The sequence below is a fragment of the Xenopus tropicalis genome, chromosome 3 (genome assembly GCF_000004195.4).
Source record: "Xenopus tropicalis strain Nigerian chromosome 3, UCB_Xtro_10.0, whole genome shotgun sequence".
Taxonomy (NCBI): domain Eukaryota; kingdom Metazoa; phylum Chordata; class Amphibia; order Anura; family Pipidae; genus Xenopus; species Xenopus tropicalis.
In genome coordinates, this window is record NC_030679.2 from 138,112,142 (window position 1) to 138,139,802 (window position 27,661).

Below are 27,661 nucleotides of genomic sequence, written 5' to 3' on the forward strand. Positions count from 1 at the left end.
CGACTGCAACTTTCCCATGCTTAGGCCCCTCTCTTCCATCCATCCCTTAACCCTTAGTGTGCTCTGTGCATGGTGCCTGTATCTGCCCACATACCTGGGTGCTGGGGAGGGGGTTTGAAATATATAAGCACCTCCCATAGCACTGGCATTCTAACTATTAAAGCTGCATCTACTGGCTCTGCTGTGTCTCAGAATAGCCTTTTGTTTACATATATATATATATATATATATATATATACAACAACAAGAGATCCTCTGCACTAACGCAATATCAATATATATATATATATAGTCACTCTAAGGTTACAGATAAAGTATGTGGGGGTCTGGGTGTGACCCCCAGAAGGGATAGTATGACCGTACATACTGCCCGGCCAACCTTCTCTGGTGGAAGATGCACTTGTGCCACATTTTACAGTGCCAGCCCCCTCCTGTCTGTGTCACTGTATCACCCTGCAGTGGGAGGGGCAGACTCCGTATCCCATAGCCTCCTCCTGTCTGTGTCACTGTATCACCCTGCAGTGGGAGGGGCAGACTCAGTGTCCCATAGCCCCCTCCTGTCTGTGTTACTGTATCACCCTGCAGTGGGAGGGACAGACTCCGTGTCCCATAGCTCCCTCCTGTCTGTGTCACTGTATCACCCTGCAGTGGGAGGGGCAGACTCAGTGTCCCATAGCCCCCTCCTGTCTGTGTCACTGTATCACCCTGCAGTGGGAGGGGCAGACTCTGTGTCCCATAGCTCCCTCCTGTCTGTGTCACTGTATCACCCTGCAGTGGGAGGGGCAGACTCAGTGTCCCATAGCTCCCTCCTGTTTGTGTCACTGTATCACCCTGCAGTGGGAGGGGCAGACTCCGTGTCCCATAGCTCCCTCCTGTCTGTGTCACTGTATCACCCTGCAGTGGGAGGGACAGACTCCGTGTCCCATAGCTCCCTCCTGTCTGTGTCACTGTATCACCCTGCAGTGGGAGGGGCAGACTCAGAAGAAGTAATGAATAGTTTAGTTGATATATGGAAGCTGACCCCAGCTGATTGGCCTTAGTATATTTCTACAGACAAGCAGAAAGTGAGTGGATGAATTATCCATATGAGGAAGGTATTAACAAAACAGACCCTCCTTCGCAGCCAGAATCCTTGGCAAAAGTTGAATGTTAGAATCTATTCAAAATAGAATTAGCCATGATTGGTGCAGGAATTAACAAATCAATTTCTAAAGCTGTGTTTTTTTTTGTTTCAATAGTTTTTTATTGAGATTTTTCATTTTATAGACATTTACAGAAGGAAGAGGGTAGTTACATATACATTTCCACCTATCAACATTAGTATCAATATATTGCAATTTCACATTTACTATATATTTTCATATCTCTTATTTTTGTGCTCATTCCGTGAAATCCTTCTGCTTATCCAATAATATATAAAGAATAAATGAGGGAAAACTGTAGGAAATAGGGAGAATATGAGGGAAAGAAAGGGACAGGGATAAGCAATATGAAAATGTCTTAAGGAAAGTAGAGGCTTAAAGTAGGGAGGTTTATAACTGGGGAGAAGAAGGGAAAGGAAAGAAGGACAGATTTGGATTTGCCGCCTAGTCGCTGCTCTAGCTTATGTCATATACTTTGTCCATCTAGTTTACTTAACGGAACTTATTTAGCTAAAGATATTTTAATAGGTTAATGCGGAATTACCAAAACCATTTGGATATCTATATTGGATCCATGGGTCCCAAACCTTTACAAATTGTTTCTGTCTATCTAGTAATATACTAGTTAATTTTTCCATAATTAGAACTGTATCTATTCTTGACTTTACCTCTGAAAAGGATAAGTGGGGAGATAACCAAGCTTTTGCTATCACTTGTTTTGTTGCTAAATAAATATATGCCTAATTAAAGTATGTTGTGCTCTGGAAACTGTGTCCATTGTCTTAAGGTCCCCATACACGGGCCGATAGAAGCTGCCGATATGGGTCCCTTGGACCGACTCGGCAGCTTATCGGCCCGTGTAGGGGCAGAAACGAGCGGACTGGCCGACCGATATCTGGCCTGAAATCGGCCAGATATCGATCGGCCAGGCTAGAAAATCCCGTCGGATCGGGGACTGCATCGGCTCGTTGATGCGGTCCCCGAACCGACTGCCCCATTGCCGCATGCAGAATTCGATCGTTTGGCCGTAGGTGGGGATATCGGGTGAAGATCCGCTCGCTTGGCGACATCGCCAAGCGAGCGGATCTGCCCGTGTATGGCCAGCTTTATTCAGGAGGGCCTCTTCAGGCCTTATGGGTATATTAACTTGTAACACTGTATAAATCAGATGGTAGACCCTAATCCATAAGCGCTGTACCTTACTACAGTACCAACAAATATGTGCCATTGTTCCTTGGTTATTGCATCCCCTATAACAATTCGGGTTCGCACCAGAGATCCATTTTGCCTTACGGCTTGGTACTACGTACCATCTACTCAATACTTGATAAGCTGTTTCTTGTGCTAAAACGTTTATAGAGTTGTGCATAGTATTTGTAAAAATTTCTTGCCAATCTTGTTCGCTTAGTGTGAGCGACAGTTCTGTGCTCCAGTTCTTTACAAACTTTAAGGAGCTAACGGGTTGAGTGTTGGTACTTTGTCTATATATGTAACTACCGTAAGTGATCCTTTCATAAGAGGTCGATGCAAACGCATTGCTTCTAAGAAAGTATGTGTCGTAAAAGAGAATTTCTTTTGTAAGGACATTAGGAAATGATTTATTTGGGTGTATCTATACAGTTCTCGATCAGATATGTTATATCTGTCCTGTAGGACCGTCCAGCTGATAATTTTATTATGTAATATATAATGATGAATATGGGTAAGTCCCTTATCTATCCACCATTGAAATTGTTTTAGTTCTAGGCTCGGTAAAAAGTCTGGGTTTTGGAACAGAGGTGCTAAAGGGCGATATTTAGATATCCAGCCTGGCTTAGAACAAATTATATGCCATATGGCAAAAGTATGCTTTATTGTGGGGTAGTCATTATATTGTGGTGATGCTTTATGGATCCAGAGGAGGTCCCCCAAACTTTCACTTTGGCACATGGCTTGCTCAATTTCTACCCATTTAGGAGGATATACTCGGACAAACCAATGCAGTAATTGTGTTACTTGAGCTGCAAAATAATATTCCTGAAAATACGGAACACTCAATCCTCCCGATGTTCTATGTCTATACATTACTTTACGAGCTATACGTGGGTGTTTTTTCCCCCCACACAAATTGTAAACATGCATTCTGCAAGCTGATTAATTGTTCAAGTGGGGGAGATAGAGGCAAAGTTCGGAATAGATACAAAATCCGTGGAAGAATACTCATTTATACACTTTTATAATATTGATCCTACCAAACCATGAGACTGTAAAATGTTTCCAGGAGTCTAGGTCTTCCTTTAGTTTCTTAATGAGAGCTTTGTAATTGAGGTCACTTAACGTATTATATGAGTCTGTAATGCAAACCCCTAGGTATTTGATAAAAGTATGAGACCATCGAAAATCAAAATTAAGCTCCAATCATTTTACAGTATGTGGTGCCATATTTAATGGCAATGCTTCCGTTTTAGCTACATTTATCTTTAGACCCGAAAGAGAACTAAATTTGTCCAAAACATTAAACAAGTTCGGTAAGGAGATCAGTGGTCTGGAAAGTGTAAGTAATAAATCATCAGCATATAAGCAACATTTATATTCTCGTTCAGCTAGTTCTATACCTTTGATATCCACATTATTACGTATTGACAGAGCTAGAAATTCCATTGTTAAAACAAAAAGGGTTGGCGAGAGAGGGCACCCTTGCCTTGTACCTCTTTCTATAGTAATAGGGTTAGAAAGTATTCCATTATATTTGACTTGTGCATTGGGGAATTTATAGAGTGCCTGTATGTGAGACAGAAAACTTAAGGGAAACTTATATTTAACTAAGGCATACTTAAGAAAATCCCATGATACTGAATCGAATGCCGTTTCTATATCTAAAGAAATAAGTGCTGCCGGAATGCCCTTTGCCTTAGCCCAGGCTATTATATCAATAACTCTGCGAATGTTATCAGTGGGTTGCCTGAAGGGTACAAACCCTACTTGATCTCGATTTAGTAAAGTCGTTAGGAATGTATTAATTCGTTTAGCAAATATTTTCCCTATAAGTTTCATATCATGGTTTAGCATGGTAATCGGCCTATGGTTGGTTTTCTACCAAGTTATTATCTTTATTTGGTTTAGGGACAGCTGTAATATACGCTCTCAATGAGTCTGGAGCATAATCATTGCCTTCCCCTATAAAGTTAAACAATGTGACTATATGTGGTACCAGAATTTTGGAAAAATGTTTATAGTATGGGGCTGTGAGACCGTCTAGGCCCGGGGCCTTGTTCGGCTTTAAGGATTTAATTGCCCATAGAACCTCATCTGAAGTGATTGGTTGCTGCATTAAAGATATTTGTTCTGCGCTTAAGGCTGGGAGTGGTATGTCCCGGAACATGGTTCTGCTCTATCTTTCTTCAAATTTTCTCAACCTTTGTATAATTGTAAATAATAGTCCCTAAATGTTTCAGCAATTTTAAGTGGGTTCATACTAGAAGAAACAGGCAGGCACATCTGGGATCCCTTTTGCGTCAGTAAAGTTTTCAAAAAAGCAGCTTGTATGTTGATAAAAGTATCAAAATTTATTTATTCCATAAAAAATAATAACAACTGCAACAGCCTTACGCGTTTCGTACCTACCAGGGTACTTAATCATAGGCTAGTTTTACACATGAAGACACACATTATTTAAAGGCAAAGTGACCAATCAAATGAATCCTAAGATGGGCCAATCACATAGCATTATAAATTAACCAATCGTGAAAGAGTCACAAATGGGCCAATCATATTCTAAACAGGATAGAGGTGACCATTAGTAAACTACTTCTGTTATATCACATGGCACCTCTATCTAGTACAAATGAACACAGTTGTTAAAGATTGAAAACAGTATATTTCTTGAATAGAGTAATATATCATCAGAGTTGTTTTAGTATATCGCTTATTGGACAAATCAAACATAACAGGTAACATTAGGTTGTCTAGTCTGCATGTAAAAAATCCACTTTGTTTCTTTCTTAGTTAGAGCCTGAGTGATATCACCTCCACAAATATTTGGTGAAACTTTATCAATGCCTACAACTGATAGGCATGACAAGGACCTATTAGAACATTCAGCAAAGTGTTTAGCTACAGTAGTTTTTGAATGTTCATTTGTTATGCTTAAAATATGTTCACGTATCCTATCTTTAAGTTTTCTGCTGGTTTGTCCTATGTACTGTTTGTTGCACTTTGTGCAAGTAAGTAAATAAATAACATTTTTTGTGTTACAATTTATATAGTGATTAATCTTGTAAGTTTTATTGGTCATAATAGAAGTAAAAGACTGTGTTTTTAACACAAAATTGCACGTAATGCACTGACGGGAACCACATCTGTACATCCCATTAGTGGCTAGCCATGTCTTAGTAAGTGTATCAGCTTTAATGAGACTCGGGGATAGTTTGTTCTTAAGGGTTTCTGTCCTTCTTGTCGCATATCTGCAGCCCTTATCAAGTATCTGTCAGTTCTTAAGATATTGAGATTATTATTAATAATCTTCTTGATTCTATTGTATTGTGGACTGAATGTTAAGATACATGACAGGGGTTTTGTATTTCTTTTTTTGATTTGATCAGGTTGTTGATATCTGGTATCTTTTGAACTGGATGAGAAATCTACAGTGCAGGCTTTGTATTTGTGAAAGAGATCGGATCTATTTTTGTTGGCTGCTCTTTCAAAGGCTTTAGTTAAGTTTTCAAGTGTATAACCTCTGTCTTTTAATCTTAAGAATAAATCTTTAGCTTTAGATTGAAAATCCGCTTCCTCAGAGCAGATCCTTCTGAGTCTTAGGAATTGGCTATAGGGGATGTTTTATATCAAATGCTTCGGATGGCAAGACTGAGCATTTAATATGGTATTAGCTGAACATTCTTTTCTGAATATTGAGGTGATTATGTGTTCATTTTCAGTTGTAAGAGTGATATCTAGAAAATTAATACATTTTTCATTTATTTCTGAAGTGAATTTTAAGTTATAATCGTTCGTGTTGATATTGGTGATAAACTCAAAAAATTGTTTTTCAGTGCCGGACCAAATAAGGATTATATCGTCAATTGGCAGTAATTGTACCAGTTTTTGTACGAATACTATAAGTAGGGGGAAGTTTGTTTAGATTTCTCAATTTGTTAGCCAACATAGTATCTAATTTGTTAGCTTTTGCATAGAATCTTTGCTTCATCCATCTGATTTGTTTTTCTACATCCTCCATAAGATATAAATTTAGTTCAGTTTTAAGTTGTCTAAGTTGTAGGAATAGTCTGTTAGTTGGGTTTGTTCTATACGCTTCCTCCTTTTGTTCTATTTGCGTTGTTAAGTTATTGACTTTTTCTAGTTTTGCCTTTTTTTTATGGAGCAAATCTTAATAATAATACCCCTAATGTAAGATTTGTGTGCTTCCCAAATAATAGATTTTCTAAGATCAGGGGTATCGGTGTATTGAAAATATGATACAAGTTCTCCTTCAATCTGTGTGCGAGCTTGTGGGTTTGTTAAGATTGCTTCATTTAACCTCCATATGGAGGTGTGCTTTGGTAGTTCTAGGTCCCGTAAGATTACTTTTACTGGGTTATGATCTGACCGTGAACACATCTGTATTTTTGCTGTAGAGATTTTTGTTAATAGAGATGGGCTAAGGAGCACATAATCTATTCTAGAGTATGTTCCGTTTGGATTTGAGTAAAAGGTGTAGTCATTTTTGTAGGGGTTTCGCTCTCTCCATGCATCAGTCAAGCCCATATTTTTTAGTTTCGCCCCTATATATATTGAGAGGGATTCCGAGTGCTTTTTACTGGGGTTTTTAGGATCATATCTGTCTCTATGCGCATTTAGCACTGCGTTTAGGTCCCCTCCAATCATTATTTGTCCTCTATTATGTTTCGATAAGGAGGTAAAAAACCTGTCATAAAATGCTTGTTGTTTGTCGTTAGGGCTATATACTGAGGCTAATGTAAAGAGCGTTTCCCCTATAGAACACACAATAATAAAATGACCTCGTGGATCAGGAACACATTTCAGTAATTTAAAGGGTACATTTTTGTTTATTAAGATACCGACACCCTTTTGTTTCTTGTCTGCTGAAGCTAAAAAAACATGTGGAAATGACCGATGAAAATAATTAGGTATCAAGGTTTTGGAAAAATGAGTTTCTTGTAAAAAGATAATTTGACTTCCCAGAGAGTTATAATAACGGAAAGCCATTGAGCGCTTCTGAGTGCTGTTGAAACCTTTTACATTATGTGTCAGGAGCGTGATCATGGTGCTGTAAAAAAATTTGTTCTACTGTAATATTCTGTTTGTTCTTCACATATATGCCATTCCATGATGGACCAATCTTGCTTGTTAGTTCTCTCAGCGATCAATAGGCAGGCGAAATATATAAAACTTAACAAATGTTTGTAGAAAAAGGGGAAAAGCAATAAAACATAACGAAAAATATAAAAAAAAAAAAAAATCCAAACTGGCTCATCAAGCCCGGGTACAGTGGGTATTACTGTTCAAAACACTAGGGCCTTATTCAGGGACGAACTCCCCATAGGCTCTATAGCAGATTTTAGGTGTTAAGTGGGGTACATCCTCCCTCCCGAGGATATTTTCTCAGTAATATTTTTTACAAATAAAGAGCTCAGAGCTCCCAAGTAAAGTCATGGCAAAGTTCTAAGTCACAGTTCGAAAACTATATACTCACGATGTTCTCAACCCTGAAGATCTCTCCCATATAGTTGGTAATGGGCTCCGTGGGGACAGATTGGTGGTAGGAGTAGTATGGGATCTGGGGCTGCTTGTAGTGCTGTTGTCTGCAGCAATCCGTACAGTGCGGAGCAAGGCCATCCCTTCATCCAGTGACTTGACCATATGCTGTCGGTTGTTAAAATTGAAGAACAGCTTAAATGGGAAGCCCCATCTATATAATATTTTATGTTGGCGGAGAAGTTGTGTAATGCTCTCCTTCGCTGTATTGTTATGCTGGCCAAATCCGAAAATATCTGGTAGGGGTTATTGTAGGTCTGTATTTCCCCTTGCCGCTAACATTACTGCTTCTTTTGTTGCATAATAGTGGAACCGTAGTATTATATCCCGAGGAGGTCCGTTTTCTCTTCTGGGACCCAGGGCTCTATGTACCCTGTCTAATTCCATACGATCGGCAGATATATCTGTAACCAGGGTCGCTAGCAGGTTGGGAATCTCAGTATGTAGGTCTTTGATAAATTCAGGTAGGCCCCTAATGTGTATATTATTACTATTATTATTATTATTGGAAGTTTTTTCAAACAAATAGGAAGATTATTAATAATATTACTAATAATAATACTTTTGCTGTATGTATTTTACAGACTAACTCTCTGTTACTTGAATCGATACCCCAGAGCTAGGCATCACCCCATTTATCCTGCTAATACTGATGACTGTTATTCCAATATTTTAAATAATACAGAATTATAAATATATATTTCTAACTTTCTCCCAGTTGGACTAAATCCTTTCATGATGTGGAAAATATATGCATTAATCGTGATGCCCGCTTGTTCAGCTAATGCCACGAAAGGAACAATTTTTGTTGACAATTAAAATTTGCTGCGGGAATGAAATTATTCTTGCTTCAATCTACAATCTAACTGGGGTTTGTCTATTCCATATCTCCGTAAGATGTACCTCAAACAGTTGGGAAGCTGCTTCCACTATAAAGACATTTCTACCTGATCTGGTGTTTATACTAAGCATTTTTCTATTGGTATTATAACAGCGACCAATGATACTTAGGGTAACACTGAAGCCAATAACAGAGCTGAGATGACTTTATAATAATACTGGAGGTTGGATAAAACGACTACCTTTTACCAGAAAGAACATTACTAAACACTTGGAGTGGAACCTTATGGGGATGGAGCTCACTATGTTATGTTACATGTTCGGTATCTCAGACTAAAGAGGGGAAATGAGTTATTTGTAGGCAATTAATTGGATTGCGGTGGATCGAGAATTCTCCAGCATGAGTTATGGTCAAATTCTGCTGGTCAAGAATGAATTCTTGGTTTTGAAGACGGTCTTAGTCCCTCTTCACGACAAAGGAGCTGCAATAAAGTTGATTGCATTTAGGCACAAGCTTAGGGCTGTAGGTTACACAATTTAGTGTGGGTCAGTAGAATGAGCAAAAGAGGGGAAATGTTAAGGTTATATGGAAAAATATACATATTAATTAAACTATATAGAGCAATATTAATACTATGTTATTTCCTTTTGTGGAAAATCAATATTTCTGGACTGGGCTGAATCACAAAATGTCATTCTAAATGACATTTTTGTATGTTATGAGAAGTTAAACAAATAGTTATGTTTGAATTAACTATTGATTTAAGATGTACTGCCAAAACTCGTAATTAGGGGAGAAGTCAAATTTGGTTTTATGATGAGTAGTCCCAAAAACTTATACATGTCTAAAACGTGCTTTAATCTGATTGGTGAACCAGCCAGGACCACCTTATACATCATGTAGGAACAATCAATAAATAAAGATCTGCCCACCAATCAGGTAGGACAGAATAACTAGGCCTCGTGTCTGCGTCTGTTCTCTTGCATGCAATACATTTTACCCTACAGCTGAAAATTATTATTATTATTAACATTTATTTATAAAGCGCCAAAATATATTTTGCAGCGATGTAGATAAGTCCTTTGGCTTCATATTCAACATTTGAACTTGAACATGGTCTTCAGACCCTCCTTCGCCGCAAGGCTAGGGAGAGTCCCTTTATCCCCATCTAGAAGGCACATCAGGGCAACGGTCTTCAGACCCTCCTTCACCACAAGGCTAGGGAGAGTCCCTTTATCCCCATCTAGAAGGCACATCAGGGCAACGGTCTTCAGACCCTCCTTCACCACAAGGCTAGGGAGAGTCCCTTTATCCACATCTAGAAGGCATATCAGGGCAACGGTCTTCAGACCCTCCTTCGCCGGAAGGCTTGGGAGAGTCACTTTTCTTTCTTTTATGATAAAATCCTCCTCTTCCTCCTCCTTCATCCTCCTCAGTGCCGTAATCCTCCTCTTCCTCCTCCTTCATCCTCCTCAGTGCCCTAATCCTCCTCTTCCTCCTCCTTCATCCTCCTCAGTGCCCTAATCCTCCTCTTCCTCCTCCTTCATCCTCCTCAGTGCCCTGTGTTTGTGCCAGGTCTAGTGGCACAGAACAATCAAAGCTTAACGGTTTTGGTCAAGGACTTTCGTTGGAATATGGGTTCCAAGCTCTTTATGGTTCTATGGCGTCACATGAAAAGTGCGAGGGGCCAAAATCTGAGGGAAGAAACGACAATCAGTGATGCATTAAGAAAACTTGTGGCAGAGAAAAAAAGACAATTTCCCAAGTGCTATCGTGTAATCTTATGCTACATCTTATCCTCCCATGTAATGAGCCCTAATTAGTATTATGTACTTTCTGCAAAATAATATTATTAGTATAATATTAGTATTATCCCAATGTCCATTCAAATCTAGAACCTTGGAAAAATTCTAGCACAGATGTTAAACCCACTAAACTCCACTCACCCTCAGCTGCAGCTTCATCAGAACCTCACTGTTCTTCGATTTGGACTTCAGGGGGAACCAGTCCTCAATAGTCATGTCCTTGGCAGCCATGATGTTAGACAGGGGAACAGAGAGACTTCCTAGAACTTTATTGTTCTCATTCCGTACCTGTAAAAATATCGCTTGTAAGTGACCCAGAAAGGAAAGTGACAGAGAAACACAGAACCAGCAGCTCCCAATCTAGATCTACAGGACCTTGTCCCCAATCTAGATCTACAGGACCTTGCCCCCATTCTAGATCTACAGGACCTTGCCCCCATTCTAGATGTACAGGACCTTGCCCCCATTTTAGATTTACAGGACCTTGCCCCCAATCTAGATCTACAGGACCTTGCCCCCATTCTAGATCTACAGGACCTTGCCCCCATTCTAGATCTACAGGACCTTGCCCCCAATCTAGATCTACAGGACCTTGCCCCCAATCTAGATCTACAGGACCTTGCCCCCAATCTAGATCTACAGGACCTTGCCCCCAATCTAGATCTATAGGAGTGACGGATCCAATAAGGAAAGGACATTTCTACTCACCTTTAGCTTCATTTTCTCACCAAGTGGATTCTTTATTAGGATCTGCATCCTCTTCTTCCACTCTGGCTCTCCGTTATTCTTTTTACCCTGGGAATAGAACAATCAGAGAGATTAATAAATGAGAACTGGAGTTAAAGAAAAGTACCTGCCTGCTCATTATTATTGGTGCTGTAATTAGGGATCTTGTGTATTTGTGTATATCCTAGTCCAGCCAGCTCTGTGATTGGCTATATGTTCCTATATATGTTCCTGCTTTACTCTTTATATGGTGCAGGAAGTGCTAAGTCCTACTTAATGCCCCTCCCAGTTCATGACCTGAAGCAAAAACCCTTAAGACAATGACCTTTTTGTGGTTGGACACAGTTATATCTGTACTTACCCCGCTCTTCTTCACTGTCTCTCCGACAGTAACCTGCAGTTTGGCCAGCGGATTCAATAGGCTTTTCTTCGGCTGTTAGAGAAGAACAGATGCGATTAATAAAAATGTATACAGGGAATGGAACTGAAGAATGAGAGATTAAATAAGAAGATATGTGCCTATAATAGGTGGAATAATATTAAGTGCGTAACTTCTGACTCACCCGTATCACCGGCAGACTTCTGGCTTTCTGGATAACTGCATAGAGCACTGCTGATGAGAGCTCCTCACTCTTGGGTGGCTGAATTTCTTTGTTCAGCTTCAACACCTGCAAAACAATTAAATTAGCTGCACCGAAGGGCAAAACCCCCCGACCTTTCCCCAAGCAGCCAGAAAAACGGACTTTACCTTATTCAGCTGTGCAGGGTCTGATAGAAGTTGGAGAGTCTCCACCTTAATATGGAGATCCCCAGACTGTACATTCTCCAGTCGGAACCACTGCAGGGGGAGAGAGAAGCGTAAGTTACACCATCCGTGGGAATCAGTGATTGGTTAATACAGTGCATCAGCACGGGAGGGGGGCACTTACCTTATTAATCGATTTCCTTTCCAGGACCTGGGAAACCGCAATCTTACAGCTGCAAAAAGGAAAATGAGTCCAGTTATTGAAGCCGAATTGGCTGCATCATTTTATAGCAATATAGATTAACGGACTGAATAATAATCTGTCAGGCACTATGAATAGTTTTAGTCCAATGGATTCTGACTGTTTATAACAAATTATTATAAACTTTATATCTCAGTAGCTGTACATCTGCCTATTGGTATAACAGGGTGACCTATATTATTTATATTATTATATCGATATAAAGAGATATACTCACCTTCCCATTGGGTCATCTCTTGCCTCATCTCTGTCGAAAACTTCAAATGTAATCTCCTGCCCTGGCAGTTCTGAGAATAATATCTGGGGATAAAACATACAATGAGGTTACATTATATGAAGAGAGAGCTACTGTATGTGGCACAGAAACGTAAATGATTCCAGTTTAATACCTCAAAAGTCTGGTTCCATTGTGGGTTCAAGTTCTTAGAAATCACCCTTGTTTTGAAAGTCTTGCCTCCTCCGTGTACAACAACAAACGGGTCCGATTTCTTTGTAATAAAGTCTTTAGCGACAAGATTCCTCGCTTCTAACACATTGATTCGAAGTGCGTTCTGTAAACAAAACAAAATGTCAGAGTACAGAATATAAACCCAGTGGGACAAGTCACATCCCCATAGACTCTCAATGTACAGGGGAAGAGAAGGGGACACAGACGCACAGTCCTGAGAGAGAAATACAGGCCCTTACCTTGCGCTCTTTAAAGCGTAGCTCCATTATATCAAATTTAGATGTTATACGCTTGGTTATATGTTTTGGCGAAACCAAGAAATTTGCAATTTTATCCACAACCTTTTTTTGGGTCAGAGACCTACAAGGGGCAGAGAGAGAGAGAGAGAAGGAGATGAATAAGGGACATCATTGTACAAAAGAAGGGAAATATACAGGGAAAGGGAATAAGAGAGGGATAAGGGACAATGACATTAGTACTAAAGACATTTAGGGAAAGTCCAACAGGGAGAGGTGGGAAAGGACGGGCAGAGGATCAATATATAAATACAGCCAAGATGGCACCACTTACTGAACACCAGAAATATTAAGTAGACTGGTGAGTCCCGTCCATTCTAGGTGCAAATCCTGTATAAAAAGGGAGAATTCCGTTATTGGGTTAGAACAGACCAGAATGGTACATCCCAAAATATAACCTCTACATAAGGTAACTCATTTTATACAGATTTGCACTAACCAGATCCATAAATGAGTGACTTACCGGTCGTTGAGGGAAATAAAATGTCATTGCTCCAACTATGGGTACGTTTCCCATCAGCGGGGCAAGGACTATCCGGAACGTTCCTTCCAGCTGTCAGAGGAGAAATGACAATGATTATATGTTCAAGGGAAAAAGGGAAGAGAGGCACAGACAAGCAGGGTCACTTACCTTTATAGTATTCACTCTGGCTATAGCATGTTCGTATAATCCAATAATCACCTTCACTGGAGCATTATAACTATAAATAAAGGGCAAATGGTCAGTGACTGGGAAGGAATATGGAAGAGAGGGTTATACACAGGCTGGGAAAGAGACAACATTTACCTGATTTGGAGATCCATGATAATCTGCTTTTTCTCGACATCTGATTCGACTCTCATGCGATTCACTTCTGGAGGCTGAACGGTTACATGGGGGGGTTAGAATGTGTTTGGTGGGAGATCTCTAAGCAAGAGAGAATCTAAATACAAGTAGGGGGATACTTACTTTTGTGCCCAAATCAATTTCCATGAACGAACAATGTTTCAAATATTTATTGCGGGAACGCAATTTGGGCTGAATCTTCTCCTTAAGGAACTTCGCCACGTACTTCCTGAGGTAAGGCCACATATTCTCCATCATCTGCCGGGGGGATAAGGGAAAAGCGGTCAGGTTATTGTAAGGCTGGAGTTCAGCCAGCTCTCAAACTAATGGCACCCAAATGGCACCCACATACCCAGATACACAAAGCGCCCATATGGGAGCACCCAGTGGAACAGTATGAAGCACAGCACTTACCACTGTCAGGCACCTGACATTTTCAAATTGGTCGTCCTGAACCTGCAGATTCAGAGAGAGAAGAATATTAATCACCCGGTCCCATTATTGCACTCAGAGAGTCACATTTGTACTGTATAAAATCTTCCCTTTGTTGATCTTATTTTATAAAGTTGTGCCAATGATATCTGAGTTACCGAATCACTGGGTCTCTTTAACACACCGAGTGGTATTAGAACTATTTGCAATTGGTCTTTTTTTAATTTTACATTTTTGTTCTTTGGGTATTTTATATATATATATATATATATATATATATATATATATATATACCCAAAGAACATATATAATACCAAAGCTAGTTAAAAAAAAGATATATATATAAGCAATTACTTTTGGCTGCTGGGGGTCAGTGACTCCCATTTTAAAGAGTCAATTAATATTTAAAAATTTGAAAAGTTGAGGGGACATTATATAAGGTGAAACTACCCCGTTGCTAAAGAATTAGTTACTATTGGTCCCTGTTTTATTAATGAAACATTATCAGTAATGGGGGAGCCGTACCTTTGGTGGGGCCTTTGCCTGTTGCTTGGCTTTCTCCTCAGTCTTCATTACTGGGACCTGGGCTGTCGGCTTTCTGTATTTGTACTTGTACCAGTACCACACACCTAAACCGACAGCTACGTAAAAAAACCTCAGGCCTGAGTATCCTCCAAAATATCCCCATAATAGGAACAGGATACATTTGGAAAAAGAAAAACTAGTCGATCGGGTTTGATCAGACATAGTGGAAAATACAATTGAAAATAGAAAAATTGAAAAAATAATAGGAATTAAGTAGAGCATTTCAGGGCTTCGGGAGCAAGCTCCTTCTACCTTGACTGCTTCACTCAAAATGACCACAGGCCAACTGACAGCTGCTCAAACTGTGTTCTGTGACATCACAATGCAGTTGCCGTGGTTACAATGGATCTGGAGATTGTAGTTAAGATAAGCAAGTACAAGCGATGACATCACAATGGCTGAGGAGATGGTGGGGGGGGGGCTGAGCAGTTACAGTTACAAACAGATTGGCAGATCACTGACAGTTATATTAAACTTGTTCATTTCTCTTCCTCTGTTTATCAGTAAGGAAATAGGAAAAGGATTTGGGGGGGTCTGTGGATGATACAGTATGGCATCCCCTATAAATTTAATTTAATAAATAAAGCTCTCCGACTGCAACTTTCCCACACTTAGGCCCCTCTCTTCCATCCATCCCTTAACCCTTAGTGTGCTCTGTGCATGGTGCCTGTATCTGCCCACATACCTGGGTGCCGGGCAGGGGCTTGATATATATTAGCACCTCCCATAGCGCTGGCATTCTAACTATTAAAGCTGCATCTACTGGCTCTGCTGTGTCTCAGAATAGCCTTTTATTTACATATATATATCTATCTATATATAATCAAGTAACAAAGTATTTCAGTGAAATAGACTATTTATTGGCTCAAAATTAAACAAACAATTCAAAATAAGCAGTAAAGATACTATACCAAACAATGGAGAGGCATTGGGATGCACCTATCCATTGTTTGGTATAGTATCTTTACTGTTTATTTTGAATTGTTTGTTTAATTTTGAGCCAATAAATAGTCTGTTTATGTCACTGAAATACTTTGTTACTTGATTATATACTGTTTCAGGACCTATCAGTGGGATATAACTTATAAAATCTCTTAATCCACCACTATTATTAATCTATATATATATATATATATATATATAAATATATATTGACAGATATATATATATATAGATGACAGATATATAGATAGATAATAGACAACAACAAGAGATCCTCTGCACTAACGCAATATCAATATATATATATAGTCACTCTAAGGTTGCAGTAAAAGTATGTGGGGGGGTCTGGGTGTGACCCCCGGGAGGGGCAGTATGCCCGTACGTACAGCCGCATCTGCCCGGCCAACCTTCCCTGGTGGAAGATGCACTTGTGCCACATTTTCCTGTGCCAGCAATTTCTAGGCTGAAATGATAAAAGCTAACATGAAATATAATCCTGAGGGAACTGGCAGTGAGAATGTGACTGAGCCGCCCCTGCTGGGTATACAAGGCTTTATATGGAGTGCAAGGTGTATTCCTCAGCCTGTGCCCCCCCCCCCCCCCCCCCAGGCCCTGGCGCTGCCTCTCAGCAACTCCCAGGCTGTAAATGTTATAGATTCACTGCTTTCACTGGCACTTTCCCTGTAAACACAGAGTATCTTTCCCAGGAACACTCTCTTCTGCTCCTCCAATCAGAGCTACTGTCCATTGTGACCCAGGGATAAGCAGACTCAGTTCTGTGGGTCAAGATAAATATCATGTACCCACCATAGTCCCATAGGGATAGAACAGCACTACAGCATCAGGGGCGTCAGGCCTATAGGGCACTGTGCGAGGGGATGTGTTATATTATTCATGGCTCCATGTCCCATAGCCCCCTCCTGTCTGTGTCACTGTATCACCCTGCAGTGGGAGGGGCAGACTCCATGTCCCATAGCTCCCTCCTGTCTGTGTCACTGTATCACCCTGCAGTGGGAGGGGCAGACTCCATGTCCCATAGCTCCCTCCTGTCTGTGTCACTGTATCACCCTGCAGTGGGAGGGGCAGACTCCATGTCCCATAGCTCCCTCCTGTCTGTGTCACTGTATCACCCTGCAGTGGGAGGGGCAGACTCCGTGTCCCATAGCTCCCTCCTGTTTGTGTCACTGTATCACCCTGCAGTGGGAGGGGCAGACTCCGTGTCCCATAGCTCCCTCCTGTCTGTGTCACTGTATCACCCTGCAGTGGGAGGGGCAGACTCCATGTCCCATAGCTCCCTCCTGTCTGTGTCACTGTATCACCCTGCAGTGGGAGGGACAGACTCCATGTCCCATAGCCCCCTCCTGTCTGTGTCACTGTATCACCCTGCAGTGGGAGGGGCAGACTCCATGTCCCATAGCTCCCTCCTGTCTGTGTCACTGTATCACCCTGCAGTGGGAGGGGCAGACTCCATGTCCCATAGCCCCCTCCTGTCTGTGTCACTGTATCACCCTGCAGTGGGAGGGGCAGACTCCATGTCCCATAGCCCCCTCCTGTCTGTGTCACTGTATCACCCTGCAGTGGGAGGGGCAGACTCCGTGTCCCATAGCTCCCTCCTGTCCGGGTCACCCTGCATGCCGATGTCACTGTGTTATTCCGGGAAGGCAAGTGATCCTGTTACTGGGACAGAGAGGGTCTGGGTGAGTGAGTGTTTCTATGTACAGTAACTCACCCTTGCGTAGGACACTGTATATTTAGATGGCACATTGAGCATCATGCTCCAGTTATGCAGAATATCTCAGATCGATGTTAGATGTTGGGTTGAGGCCAGACAGCAGAGCCTCTGGAGTTGGGATAATGCCTTGGCTTGTTCCAATTGGCAATGAATTAAAATAACCTGGAACATCAGAAAGAGAAAATGCGTCTGTAGTTACAGATTCCAGATGTCATGGAACATTAATTACCTTGTATCTAATGTTCCACAGTATTGTTCCCAATATATTCCCTTATCAGTTCTTATTATCTCTTTGTGTTAATCATTCAGTGCAGTGTAGTTATTGGCCTGGAACAGAAACATTTCCATAACAGAAAAGGTTATTTATAAACAGTGCACAGATACTCCATATCATCCTACAGTGCAGTATCATGGGACAGCTTCACTATAGAATGAATAAAGAACTTACTGCACCCCCAGATTTTAGAGTTCTGTGACCATATAAAGGCACAAGGCTGCAGGCTGAGTTATACAGGGAACTCTGAGTATCACTCATGTATTATAAGGGATAATGTACCCCCTACTGTAAATGATAAGGATATTAGCAGTCACTGAGGGGTTCTGTGCCCATATAAAGGCACAAGGCTGCAGGCTGAGTTATACAGGGAACTCTGAGTATCACTCATGTATTATAAGGGATAATGTACCCCCTACTGTAAATGATAAGGATATTAGCAGTTACTGAGGGGTTCTGTGCCCATATAAAGGCACAAGGTTGCAGGCTGAGTTATACAGGGAACTCTGAGTATCACTCATGTATTATAAGGGATAATGTACCCCCTACTGTAAATGATAAGGATATTAGCAGTCACTGAGGGGTTCTGTGCCCATATAAAGGCACAAGGCTGCAGGCTGAGTTATACAGGGAACTCTGAGTATCACTCATGTATTATAAGGGATAATGTACCCCCTACTGTAAATGATAAGGATATTAGCAGTCACTGAGGGGTTCTGTGCCCATATAAAGGCACAAGGCTGCAGGCTGAGTTATACAGGGAACTCTGAGTATCACTCATGTATTATAAGGGATAATGTACCCCCTACTGTAAATGATAAGGATATTAGCAGTCACTGAGGGGTTCTGTGCCCATATAAAGGCACAAGGCTGCAGGCTGAGTTATACAGGGAACTCTGAGTATCACTCATGTATTATAAGGGATAATGTACCCCCTACTGTAAATGATAAGGATATTAGCAGTCACTGAGGGGTTCTGTGCCCATATAAAGGCACAAGGCTGCAGGCTGAGTTATACAGGGAACTCTGAGTATCACTCATGTATTATAAGGGATAATGTACCCCCTACTGTAAATGATAAGGATATTAGCAGTCACTGAGGGGTTCTGTGCCCATATAAAGGCACAAGGCTGCAGGCTGAGTTATACAGGGAACTCATGTAATTTATGGGATAGTGTTGCTGTGGGATAGCAGGTATAGTAAGGAGAGATGGTGCCTATAGTAGTTTGTATGGTTTGTAGCACCCTCTGCAACATCAAATGTTAAAGTTAAAGCCACATGCAAAGAGCCTCGTAACCCCCTAAGCAGTGCAGTAAGGCAGAGCCCATTGACTTGTGGAGAGGCTAATGGCGGTGTTTAGTTGCTCAGGATCTCCCTACACTCTGTGTGTAGCCGAATGCCGAGCTGTGAAAGTGTCAGATCCTCTGGGATTTGTTCTGGAACTGAAAGGGAAAGGGTCAGGTTCTCAGGGCTTCCCATAGCAAATTCTCATCATAGCACAAAAGGAAAATGCCTTATTCCCATTATTTACCCCGGCGCTTGTTTGTTCTACACCCATTGTGCCCCGGAGGATCTCTCTGCAGGTTTCTGTTGAGGGAAAATAATCACATGATTGTGATATTCCTGAGAATTCTCAATGAAAGCCGTGAATGGGAGATAAAGTCCCTTTGTGGAAGCACACAGACTACAAGCCCCATCTTGCCTCGCTACTTACACATGTCCTGCTACGGAAACGCACTGAGAACCTGTAGGACTATGTGCCTGTGTGAGGCTATCAAGTTTGAAGCCCACTAGCCAGTCAGGGTCACTGAAAAGCTGAAGCTTTATGTAGTTCAACAACAACAGCAGGGTGCTAATTAAACAGCCTGATATAAAGCATTTCTAACCCTATAAAGTTGCAACCACTTGCTTCACTACCCACACTCCCCCACAGTCCTTGCCCCTACCCATATGCCATCTTGCCTCTCATATGGCAAGCATTAAAAAGAGGCTCCAGAGCTTACAATCTACAGTGTATGGCCCAATCAACCATTGCATTCCCTTGTGACTACATTGTACATACACAGCCCTCAAGCTGGAGGCATCACAATGGTCCATAACTCCCATCACCCTATATCCAACCGCACACCCTTGAGAGCTCAGAATAACAAAAATGTAGCCTTTGGGGCTATAACGAGGGCTAGCTGGCTTTGGAAAACCTCTATTTTGGTGACCTCTGTATCTGCCTTTGTGAGCAGGTTGAGCAAAATGGCTCAACTCAGCTCCATTCTATGGAATTCCTAAAGGTCTTCTGCAAGAATGTGTTCCTTCTCTTTGGACAAACATGGCTGAAATGGGCAAAGCAAGGCAGCAGGGTTGGCAGCCAACAATGGCTCTTGCTACCCTTAGTGTTCTTGATTTGTGCCCCACCCGGGGTCAAGAATGACCACTCTAGTGTATCTGGTTCCCCTGAATGAAGATGAAGCTCATCTAACAGATTCCTGCAATGATTTGTTTTACCTTGTGATGGGACACATTTGGGCACCGAGCTGCTCGGCCATGATGTTACCAGCCTTTTCTTTCCTACTGTTGACTCTAAGGAGACTCATAGCTTTTCTAGACCAAAAGATAAGCTGCTTCTTAAGCAAGCTAACATCAGTATAAAGTGTTGCCAACTTGCCCTACTGCCACCATCTTGCCAACCTGCCACCATCTTGCCCTACTGCCACCATCTTGACCATCTTGCCCTACTGTCTCCATCTTGTCCTACTGTCTCCATCTTGCCCTACTGTCTCCATCTTGCCCTACTGTCTCCATCTTGTCCTACTGTCTCCATCTTGTCCTACTGTCTCCCATCTTGCCCTACTGTCTCCATCTTGTCCTACTGTCTGCATTTTGCCCTACTGTCTCCATCTTGCCTTACTGTCACCATCTTGCCCTACAGTCTCCATCTTGTCCTACTGTCTCCATCTTCCCCTACTGTCTGCATTTTGCCCTACTGTCTCCATCTTGCCCTACAGTCTCCATCTTCCCCTACTGTCTGCATTTTGCCCTACTGTCTCCATCTTGCCTTACTGTCACCATCTTGCCCTACTGTCACCATCTTGCCTTATTGTCTCCATCTTCCCCTACTGTCTGCATCTTGTCCTACTGTCTCCATCTTGCCCTACTGTCCCCATCTTGTCCTACTGTCTCCCATCTTGCCCTACAGTCTCTATCTTGCCCTACTGTCTCCATCTTGCCCTACTGTCCCCATCCTGTCCTACTGTCTCCATCTTGCCCTACAGTCTCCATCTTGTCCTACTGTCTCCATCTTGCCCTACAGTCTCCATCTTGCCCTACAGTCTCCATCTTGCCCTACTGTCTCAATCTTGCCCTACTGTCACCATCTTGCCCTACAGTCTCCATCTTCCCCTACAGTCTCCATCTTGTCCTACCGTCTCCATCTTGCCCTACTGTCACCATCTTGCCCTACAGTCTCCATCTTGCCCTACAGTCTCCATCTTGCCCTACTGTCTCCATCTTGCCCTACTGTCACCATCTTGCCCTACAGTCTCCATCTTCCCCTACAGTCTCCATCTTGTCCTACTGTCTCCATCTTGCCCTACTGTCACCATCTTGCCCTACAGTCTCCATCTTGCCCTACAGTCTCCATCTTGCCCTACTGTCTCCATCTTGCCCTACTGTCACCATCTTGCCCTACAGTCTCCATCTTCCCCTACAGTCTCCATCTTGTCCTACTGTCTCCATCTTGCCCTACTGTCACCATCTTGCCCTACTGTCTCCATCTTGCCCTACTGTCACCATCTTGCCCTACAGTCTCCATCTTCCCCTACAGTCTCCATCTTGTCCTACTGTCTCCATCTTCCCCTACTGTCTGCATCTTGCCCTACTGTCACCATCTTGCCTTACTGTCACCATCTTGCCCTACAGTCTCCATCTTGCCCTACAGTCTACATCTTCCCCTACTGTCTCCATCTTGCCCTACTGTCCCCATCTTGCCCTACAGTCTCCATCTTGCCCTACAGTCTCCATCTTGTCCTACTGTCTCCATCTTCCCCTACTGTCTGCATCTTGCCCTACAGTCTCCATCTTGCCCTACAGTCTCCATCTTGCCCTACAGTCTCCATCTTGTCCTACTGTCTCCATCTTCCCCTACTGTCTGCATCTTGCCCTACAGTCTCCATCTTGCCCTACAGTCTCCATCTTGCCCTACTGTCTGCATCTTGCCCTACTGTCACCATCTTGCCCTACTGTCACCATCTTGCCCTACTGTCCCCATCTTGCCCTACTGTCTCCATCTTGCCCTACTGTCACCATCTTGCCCTACTGTCACCATCTTGCCCTACTGTCTCCATCTTGCCCTACTGTCTCCATCTTGCCCTACTGTCACCATCTTGCCCTACTGTCACCATCTTGCCCTACTGTCTCCATCTTGCCCTACTGTCTCCATCTTGCCCTACTGTCTCCATCTTGCCCTACTGTCACCATCTTGCCCTACTGTCCCCATCTTGCCTTACTAAATCTGCTGTTCCATGTTCTTGCTACCAACACCTTGCGAGGCTGAGGTTCCTACGCTCCATGCTTATGGCACAGGCCCATGTTTATGGGTTTCCGGGTGGTTTCCTATCACTAGTGGGGCACACCCCGTCTAACATCTTTTCTGTTTTATTAACATCACTTCCTTATTTGCAATTCCCTGTTCCTTTTTTAGGCGTAGCTCATACAAAGTGTAAGCACTGTGGTTGAAGTTGATCTCCTTTTTCATACAGGCTTAGATGTGAAAGAGCTGGGTTTCTCAAACATCTTATATAATAATGACTATTTGTTAATTGTATGGGCGAGTTGTGCACCCCTGGCATAAAGGGAAGTGGCAGTTTGCACATGGTGAGGGCCCCCATTGGGGGGGGAGTGGGGGTACAATTGTGAAATCATAAGCAGGCCCAGTTGTAGTTAATAGGCCCCACAGCAAGATCATTGGGCCCCTAAACTTATGCATAAATGTACGTAACTTCCATATCAAGCAATGACAACACAGAGCCGGGGCAGGTAAGGGGTTAACCTTAAGACAAACTCCACTGACCCCCAATAAACTGACTGGCTTATTACCACATTAATCAATGGAAATCTTTATATGAACGGCTTATTACATAGTAACATCAGCTGTTTCCATTGCACACACACAAGGGGTGCAGTAAAATGCCCCCCCCCAAAGAATCCATCCTTTTTTATAACTAAAAATATCTATTGCACAAAAACCACAAAAGCCTTATATATAGCTCACAGCAGTAGAGGATAATATCTTGTTGCCAGTTACCTGTACTGTGGGTATTGTGGGTACTGTGGGCATTGTGGGTACTGTGGGCATTGTGGGTACTGTGGGCATTGTGGGTACTGTGGGTACTGTGGGTATTGTGGGTACTGCAGGTATTGTGGGTACTGTGGGCATTGTGGGTACTGTGGGTATTGTGGGTACTGTGGGCATTGTGGGTATTGTGGGTACTGTGGGCATTGTGGGTACTGTGGGCATTGTGGGTACTGTGGGTATTGTGGGTACTGTGGGTATTGTGGGTACTGCAGGTATTGTGGGTACTGTGGGTATTGTGGGCATTGTGGGTACTGTGGGCATTGTGGGTACTGTGGGCATTGTGGGTACTGTGGGCATTGTGGGTACTGTGGGTACTGTGGGCATTGTGGGTACTGTGGGCATTGTGGGTAGGGGCCAGCACTGCTAGCCTTAGGGTAACTAATGCCCTGTGCCAAAGTGCAGCAGGTACCCTTATACTTTGGAAAAGCAGAGTTCAGGGTTTATAGAGTATATAGTCTCTTTTAATAAGAACCCAATGACTAATATTTGAATATATTATGTTATATGTATATACTATAAAGGGGTTGTTCACCTTTGAGTTAATGTTTAGTATGATATAGAGAGTAATATTCTGAGACAATCAGCAGTTGGTCTTCATTTATTATTTGTATATTTTTAGTTATTTCACTTTTTATTCAGCAGCTCTTAGGTTTGGACTTCCGGCAGCTATATGGTTGCTAGGGTCCATATTTCCTTAGTAACCAGGGAGTGGTTTGAATGAGAGACTGATATATAAATAGGAGAGGCCTGAACAGAAAAAGAGGTGATAAAAAGTAAAAATAACAATAAAGCTGTAGCATCGCAGAGCAATAGCTTTTTGGCTGCCGGGGTCAGTGACCCCCATTTGAAAGCTGCTAAGAGTTAGAAGAAGGAGACAAATAGTTCAAAAACGATAAAAAATAAATTATGAAGAGCAAGTTGCTTAGAATTGGCCATTCTATAACATACTAAAGGTTTGCTAACGAGCCTTCTCTCTCATGAATACAGTGTTGCTGAACGCAGGTCATGCTGTATTCATGGGGCAGCTGCAAGTCTCTGGAACAGAGCATAGAGACCTACAGCACTTTATTAAGCATGCAGGGCAGGGGAATTGCGCCTTATATTTAGCACTTGGCACCCTGCCGTGCACGTGGTAAATGACCCCCCCCCCCCATGTCCTACAAACCCATTAGGTGAGAGAAGCGAAAGCTTCCTGTTGGTTCTGCCGTGCATTCAGCCGGAAAATTCCCGTGTCACTGAATATGTTCAGCGTTTATTCTGTTGCTTTACAGCCGTGCATGTCCAACTCCCTGCTCCAATGCTGTTTCCCATGTGAATTCCTCTGAACGGCTGAAACGATAAACAAAAGAAAAGGCTGTCTAGACTCCATACAGAAACAACTGAACAGCTCAGTGACACCAAATTTAGGCCTCTCCTGTTTTAGAGAAACTGTAACCGTGCCCAGAAACACGAGGTGCAAGAGAGCAGAGAAAAGGGAAATTCTAGAGTAGTTCAGAGGTTTTGTTGGCTTTGCCATAGCTCAGCTTTCTTATCCTACATCTGCAAGAGGCATCTCCAGGCAGCAGACAATTAAATGCCAATATGCCTTTCAGATAAAGGGTGTCTGACCCTGGTCTGTGGCTTGTGAGACAAGGTTTTCCCCTACAGGCAACTCCGGAAAGAAGCGACGTGTATGCCTTTCCACTGGCGATTCACTTTGTTGGTGGTGGAAAGGCATCAGGGAATTTAGTCTCCCCTGGTAGCAGAGATTTATCTCTTATGGGGCATTAGCCTTAAGGCCCCCATACACGGGCCGATTCTAGCTGCTGATATCGGTCCCTTACGCCAATTCAGCAGCTAATCGGCCCGTGTATGGGGGCTACCGACGGGTCTGCCCCACCGATATCTGGCCTGACATTGGCCAGATCTCGATCGGGCAGGTTAGAAAATCTAGTTGGATCAGGGACCGCATTGGCTCGTTGATGCGGTCCCCGGACCGACTTTTGCTATGCCCGTCGACGATCAAATTATCCTGGATTCTCCCGATATCGCCCACCCGTAGGTGGGGATATCGGGAGAAGATCCGCTCGCTTGGCGACATTGCCAAGCGAGCGGATCTGCCTGTGTATGGGGACCTTTAGCTACAATCCCTGCCATAAAGCAAGACAGGGCTGCTGTTTTGCCGGAAAGGAAGCAGAGAAAGTCATATGCTTCACAAACAAAATGAAGGTTCATTTACTACTGCAAGTGCAGTGGGCAAAGGGCAATTTTGGATGCAGATTGCGGTGTTTTTGCGCATAATGCAGCTCCCCCTATAATTCCAGTGTATGCGAAGTTGCACTGCTGCCTGGTAGCAAGTTTTATGCAAGTTTAGTCACTTCTGGTGCTAAAATGAAGTTTGATTCTTTTCTAAGTTTGCTACCTTTCCCTCTCCCGAAAGCCGGGCAGGGGGGCAAGCACTGATGTCATGGGGTAGGGGACATTGATATCAGTGATATCAGATATCAGTTTTGACCTGGACACCCCATCCAAAAACCAGTCTGTCTGGGTCAAAAGACAGGTGGCACCCCTATTCTTTTAGCACCCACTGATGGAAGCCATCGTTGGAACCCAGGAATTACAGGGTATTGGTAGTTCCCTAGTGTCAGTAGGTATGTCAGTCAGTAGGTATGTATGTATGTATGTATGTATATCTTCATTTATAAACTGCTACTGATGTACGCAGCGCTGTACTGTAGAATCCATTAATACAAACAGGGGGTTATTAAGATAACAATAAATACAAATAAATACAAGATACAGTTGCAATAAGTTAACAGTCAAAGACACAAGAGGATGGAGGTCCCTGCCCCGTAGAGCTTACAATCTATATGTAGGTGCACTTGCATGAAATTATTGACCAAAAATTGGGATTTAGTTTTTCCCCTTAGTTGCCTGCTCAGACCTGGCGCAATCCCATCCGCGGAACTTGGCTTGGCGTAAGCACCAGCGGTCAGGCATGTAAAGTCTAGAAGGGGCTGCCGTAAGCACAGCGACTGCCTGTTTAACAGCAGCAGAAATACTGTATTAACCACACAGTCATAAAAGCTTCCCAGTTACATGTGCCGTGCCAGTTAATGTCACGTAAATCACAGCCTGCGCACAGCCCCTTATGTAGGGCAAACCACACAAATATCATAACCTTTGATGCTTTCCATGCGCAAAACAGAATCAAATTAACCCATGAGAGACCGTTATTAATCTTCCTCCCAGCCAAACGAAAGAGCTGGAGGCGGAGGGAGACTTTCGTGTCTGGGTAAGGTAATTAAAGACACACGTTCCTTCCCAGTATCTCAGGGCAAAAGGCAAAAACCCCATGTGAAGTCTCCTTCCTGACCCCAAGATGGCAATGGACCAGTCCCTGGATCAACTTGTACTAAGAACTATCTCCCCCTACCCCTGTATTCCCTCACTTGTACTGAGAGCTATCTCCCATACCCCTGTATTCCCTCACTTGTACTGAGAGCTATCCCCCTACCCCTGTATTCCCTCACTTGTACTGAGAGCTATCTCCCATACCCCTGTATTCCCTCACTTGTACTGAGAGCTATCTCCCCTACCCCTGTATTCCCTCACTTGTACTGAGAGCTATCCCCCCTACCCCTGTATTCCCTCACTTGTACTGAGAGCTATCTCCCCTACCCCTGTATTCCCTCACTTGTACTGAGAGCTATCTCCCATACCCCTGTATTCCCTCACTTGTACTGAGAGCTATCTCCCCTACCCCTGTATTCCCTCACTTGTACTGAGAGCTATCCCCCCTACCCCTGTATTCCCTCACTTGTACTGAGAGCTATCTCCCCTACCCCTGTATTCCCCTCACTTGTACTGAGAGCTATCCCCCCTACCCCTGTATTCCCTCACTTGTACTGAGAGCTATCTCCCATACCCCTGTATTCCCTCACTTGTACTGAGAGCTATCTCCCCTACCCCTGTATTCCCTCACTTGTACTGAGAGCTATCCCCCCTACCCCTGTATTCCCTCACTTGTACTGAGAGCTATCTCCCCTACCCCTGTATTCCCTCACTTGTACTGAGAGCTATCTCCCCATACCCCTGTATTCCCTCACTTGTACTAAGAGCTATCTCCCCTCCCCCTGTATTCCCTCACTTGTACTGAGAGCTATCCCCCCTACCCCTGTATTCCCTCACTTGTACTGAGAGCTATCTCCCCTACCCCTGTATTCCCTCACTTGTACTGAGAGCTATCTCCCCATACCCCTGTATTCCCTCACTTGTACTGAGAGCTATCCCCCCTACCCCTGTATTCCCTCACTTGTACTGAGAGCTATCTCCCCTACCCCTGTATTCCCTCACTTGTACTGAGAGCTATCTCCCATACCCCTGTATTCCCTCACTTGTACTGAGAGCTATCTCCCCTACCCCTGTATTCCCTCACTTGTACTGAGAGCTATCCCCCTACCCCTGTATTCCCTCACTTGTACTGAGAGCTATCTCCCCTACCCCTGTATTCCCTCACTTGTACTGAG

The 27,661-nt window shown here is 43.0% G+C and overlaps 2 protein-coding genes across 3 annotated transcripts in view; one reads left to right on the plus strand and one right to left on the minus strand.

Moving 5' to 3' along the window:
- Nucleotides 1–27,661, plus strand: part of atg4d (autophagy related 4D, cysteine peptidase) — a 125,906-nt gene that overhangs the window by 54,366 nt on the left and 43,879 nt on the right. The gene's annotated exons all lie outside the window — the stretch shown is intronic.
- LOC105945363 (extended synaptotagmin-1) overlaps nucleotides 10,217–27,661 on the minus strand; it is a 52,857-nt gene continuing 35,412 nt past the window's right edge. The window contains exons 4-21 of one of the 2 annotated variants that reach the window (XM_031899388.1): nucleotides 24,319–24,482; nucleotides 17,530–17,694; nucleotides 14,256–14,297; nucleotides 13,965–14,099; nucleotides 13,803–13,876; nucleotides 13,647–13,716; nucleotides 13,479–13,568; nucleotides 13,290–13,345; nucleotides 12,959–13,079; nucleotides 12,661–12,822; nucleotides 12,489–12,571; nucleotides 12,194–12,242; nucleotides 12,013–12,102; nucleotides 11,828–11,932; nucleotides 11,626–11,697; nucleotides 11,247–11,333; nucleotides 10,680–10,826; nucleotides 10,217–10,427 (exon numbers count right to left, since the gene is read on the minus strand). In XM_031899388.1, the coding sequence (XP_031755248.1) occupies nucleotides 10,392–10,427; nucleotides 10,680–10,826; nucleotides 11,247–11,333; nucleotides 11,626–11,697; nucleotides 11,828–11,932; nucleotides 12,013–12,102; nucleotides 12,194–12,242; nucleotides 12,489–12,571; nucleotides 12,661–12,822; nucleotides 12,959–13,079; nucleotides 13,290–13,345; nucleotides 13,479–13,568; nucleotides 13,647–13,716; nucleotides 13,803–13,876; nucleotides 13,965–14,099; nucleotides 14,256–14,297; nucleotides 17,530–17,574 (1,464 nt within the window). In that variant the 5' untranslated portion in view covers nucleotides 17,575–17,694; nucleotides 24,319–24,482 and the 3' untranslated portion in view covers nucleotides 10,217–10,391. Of the gene's footprint in view, nucleotides 10,428–10,679; nucleotides 10,827–11,246; nucleotides 11,334–11,625; nucleotides 11,698–11,827; nucleotides 11,933–12,012; nucleotides 12,103–12,193; nucleotides 12,243–12,488; nucleotides 12,572–12,660; nucleotides 12,823–12,958; nucleotides 13,080–13,289; nucleotides 13,346–13,478; nucleotides 13,569–13,646; nucleotides 13,717–13,802; nucleotides 13,877–13,964; nucleotides 14,100–14,255; nucleotides 14,298–14,798; nucleotides 15,719–17,529; nucleotides 17,695–24,318; nucleotides 24,483–27,661 lie in introns of those variants that run through there. The other variant, XM_018092539.2, reaches the window with a different exon arrangement.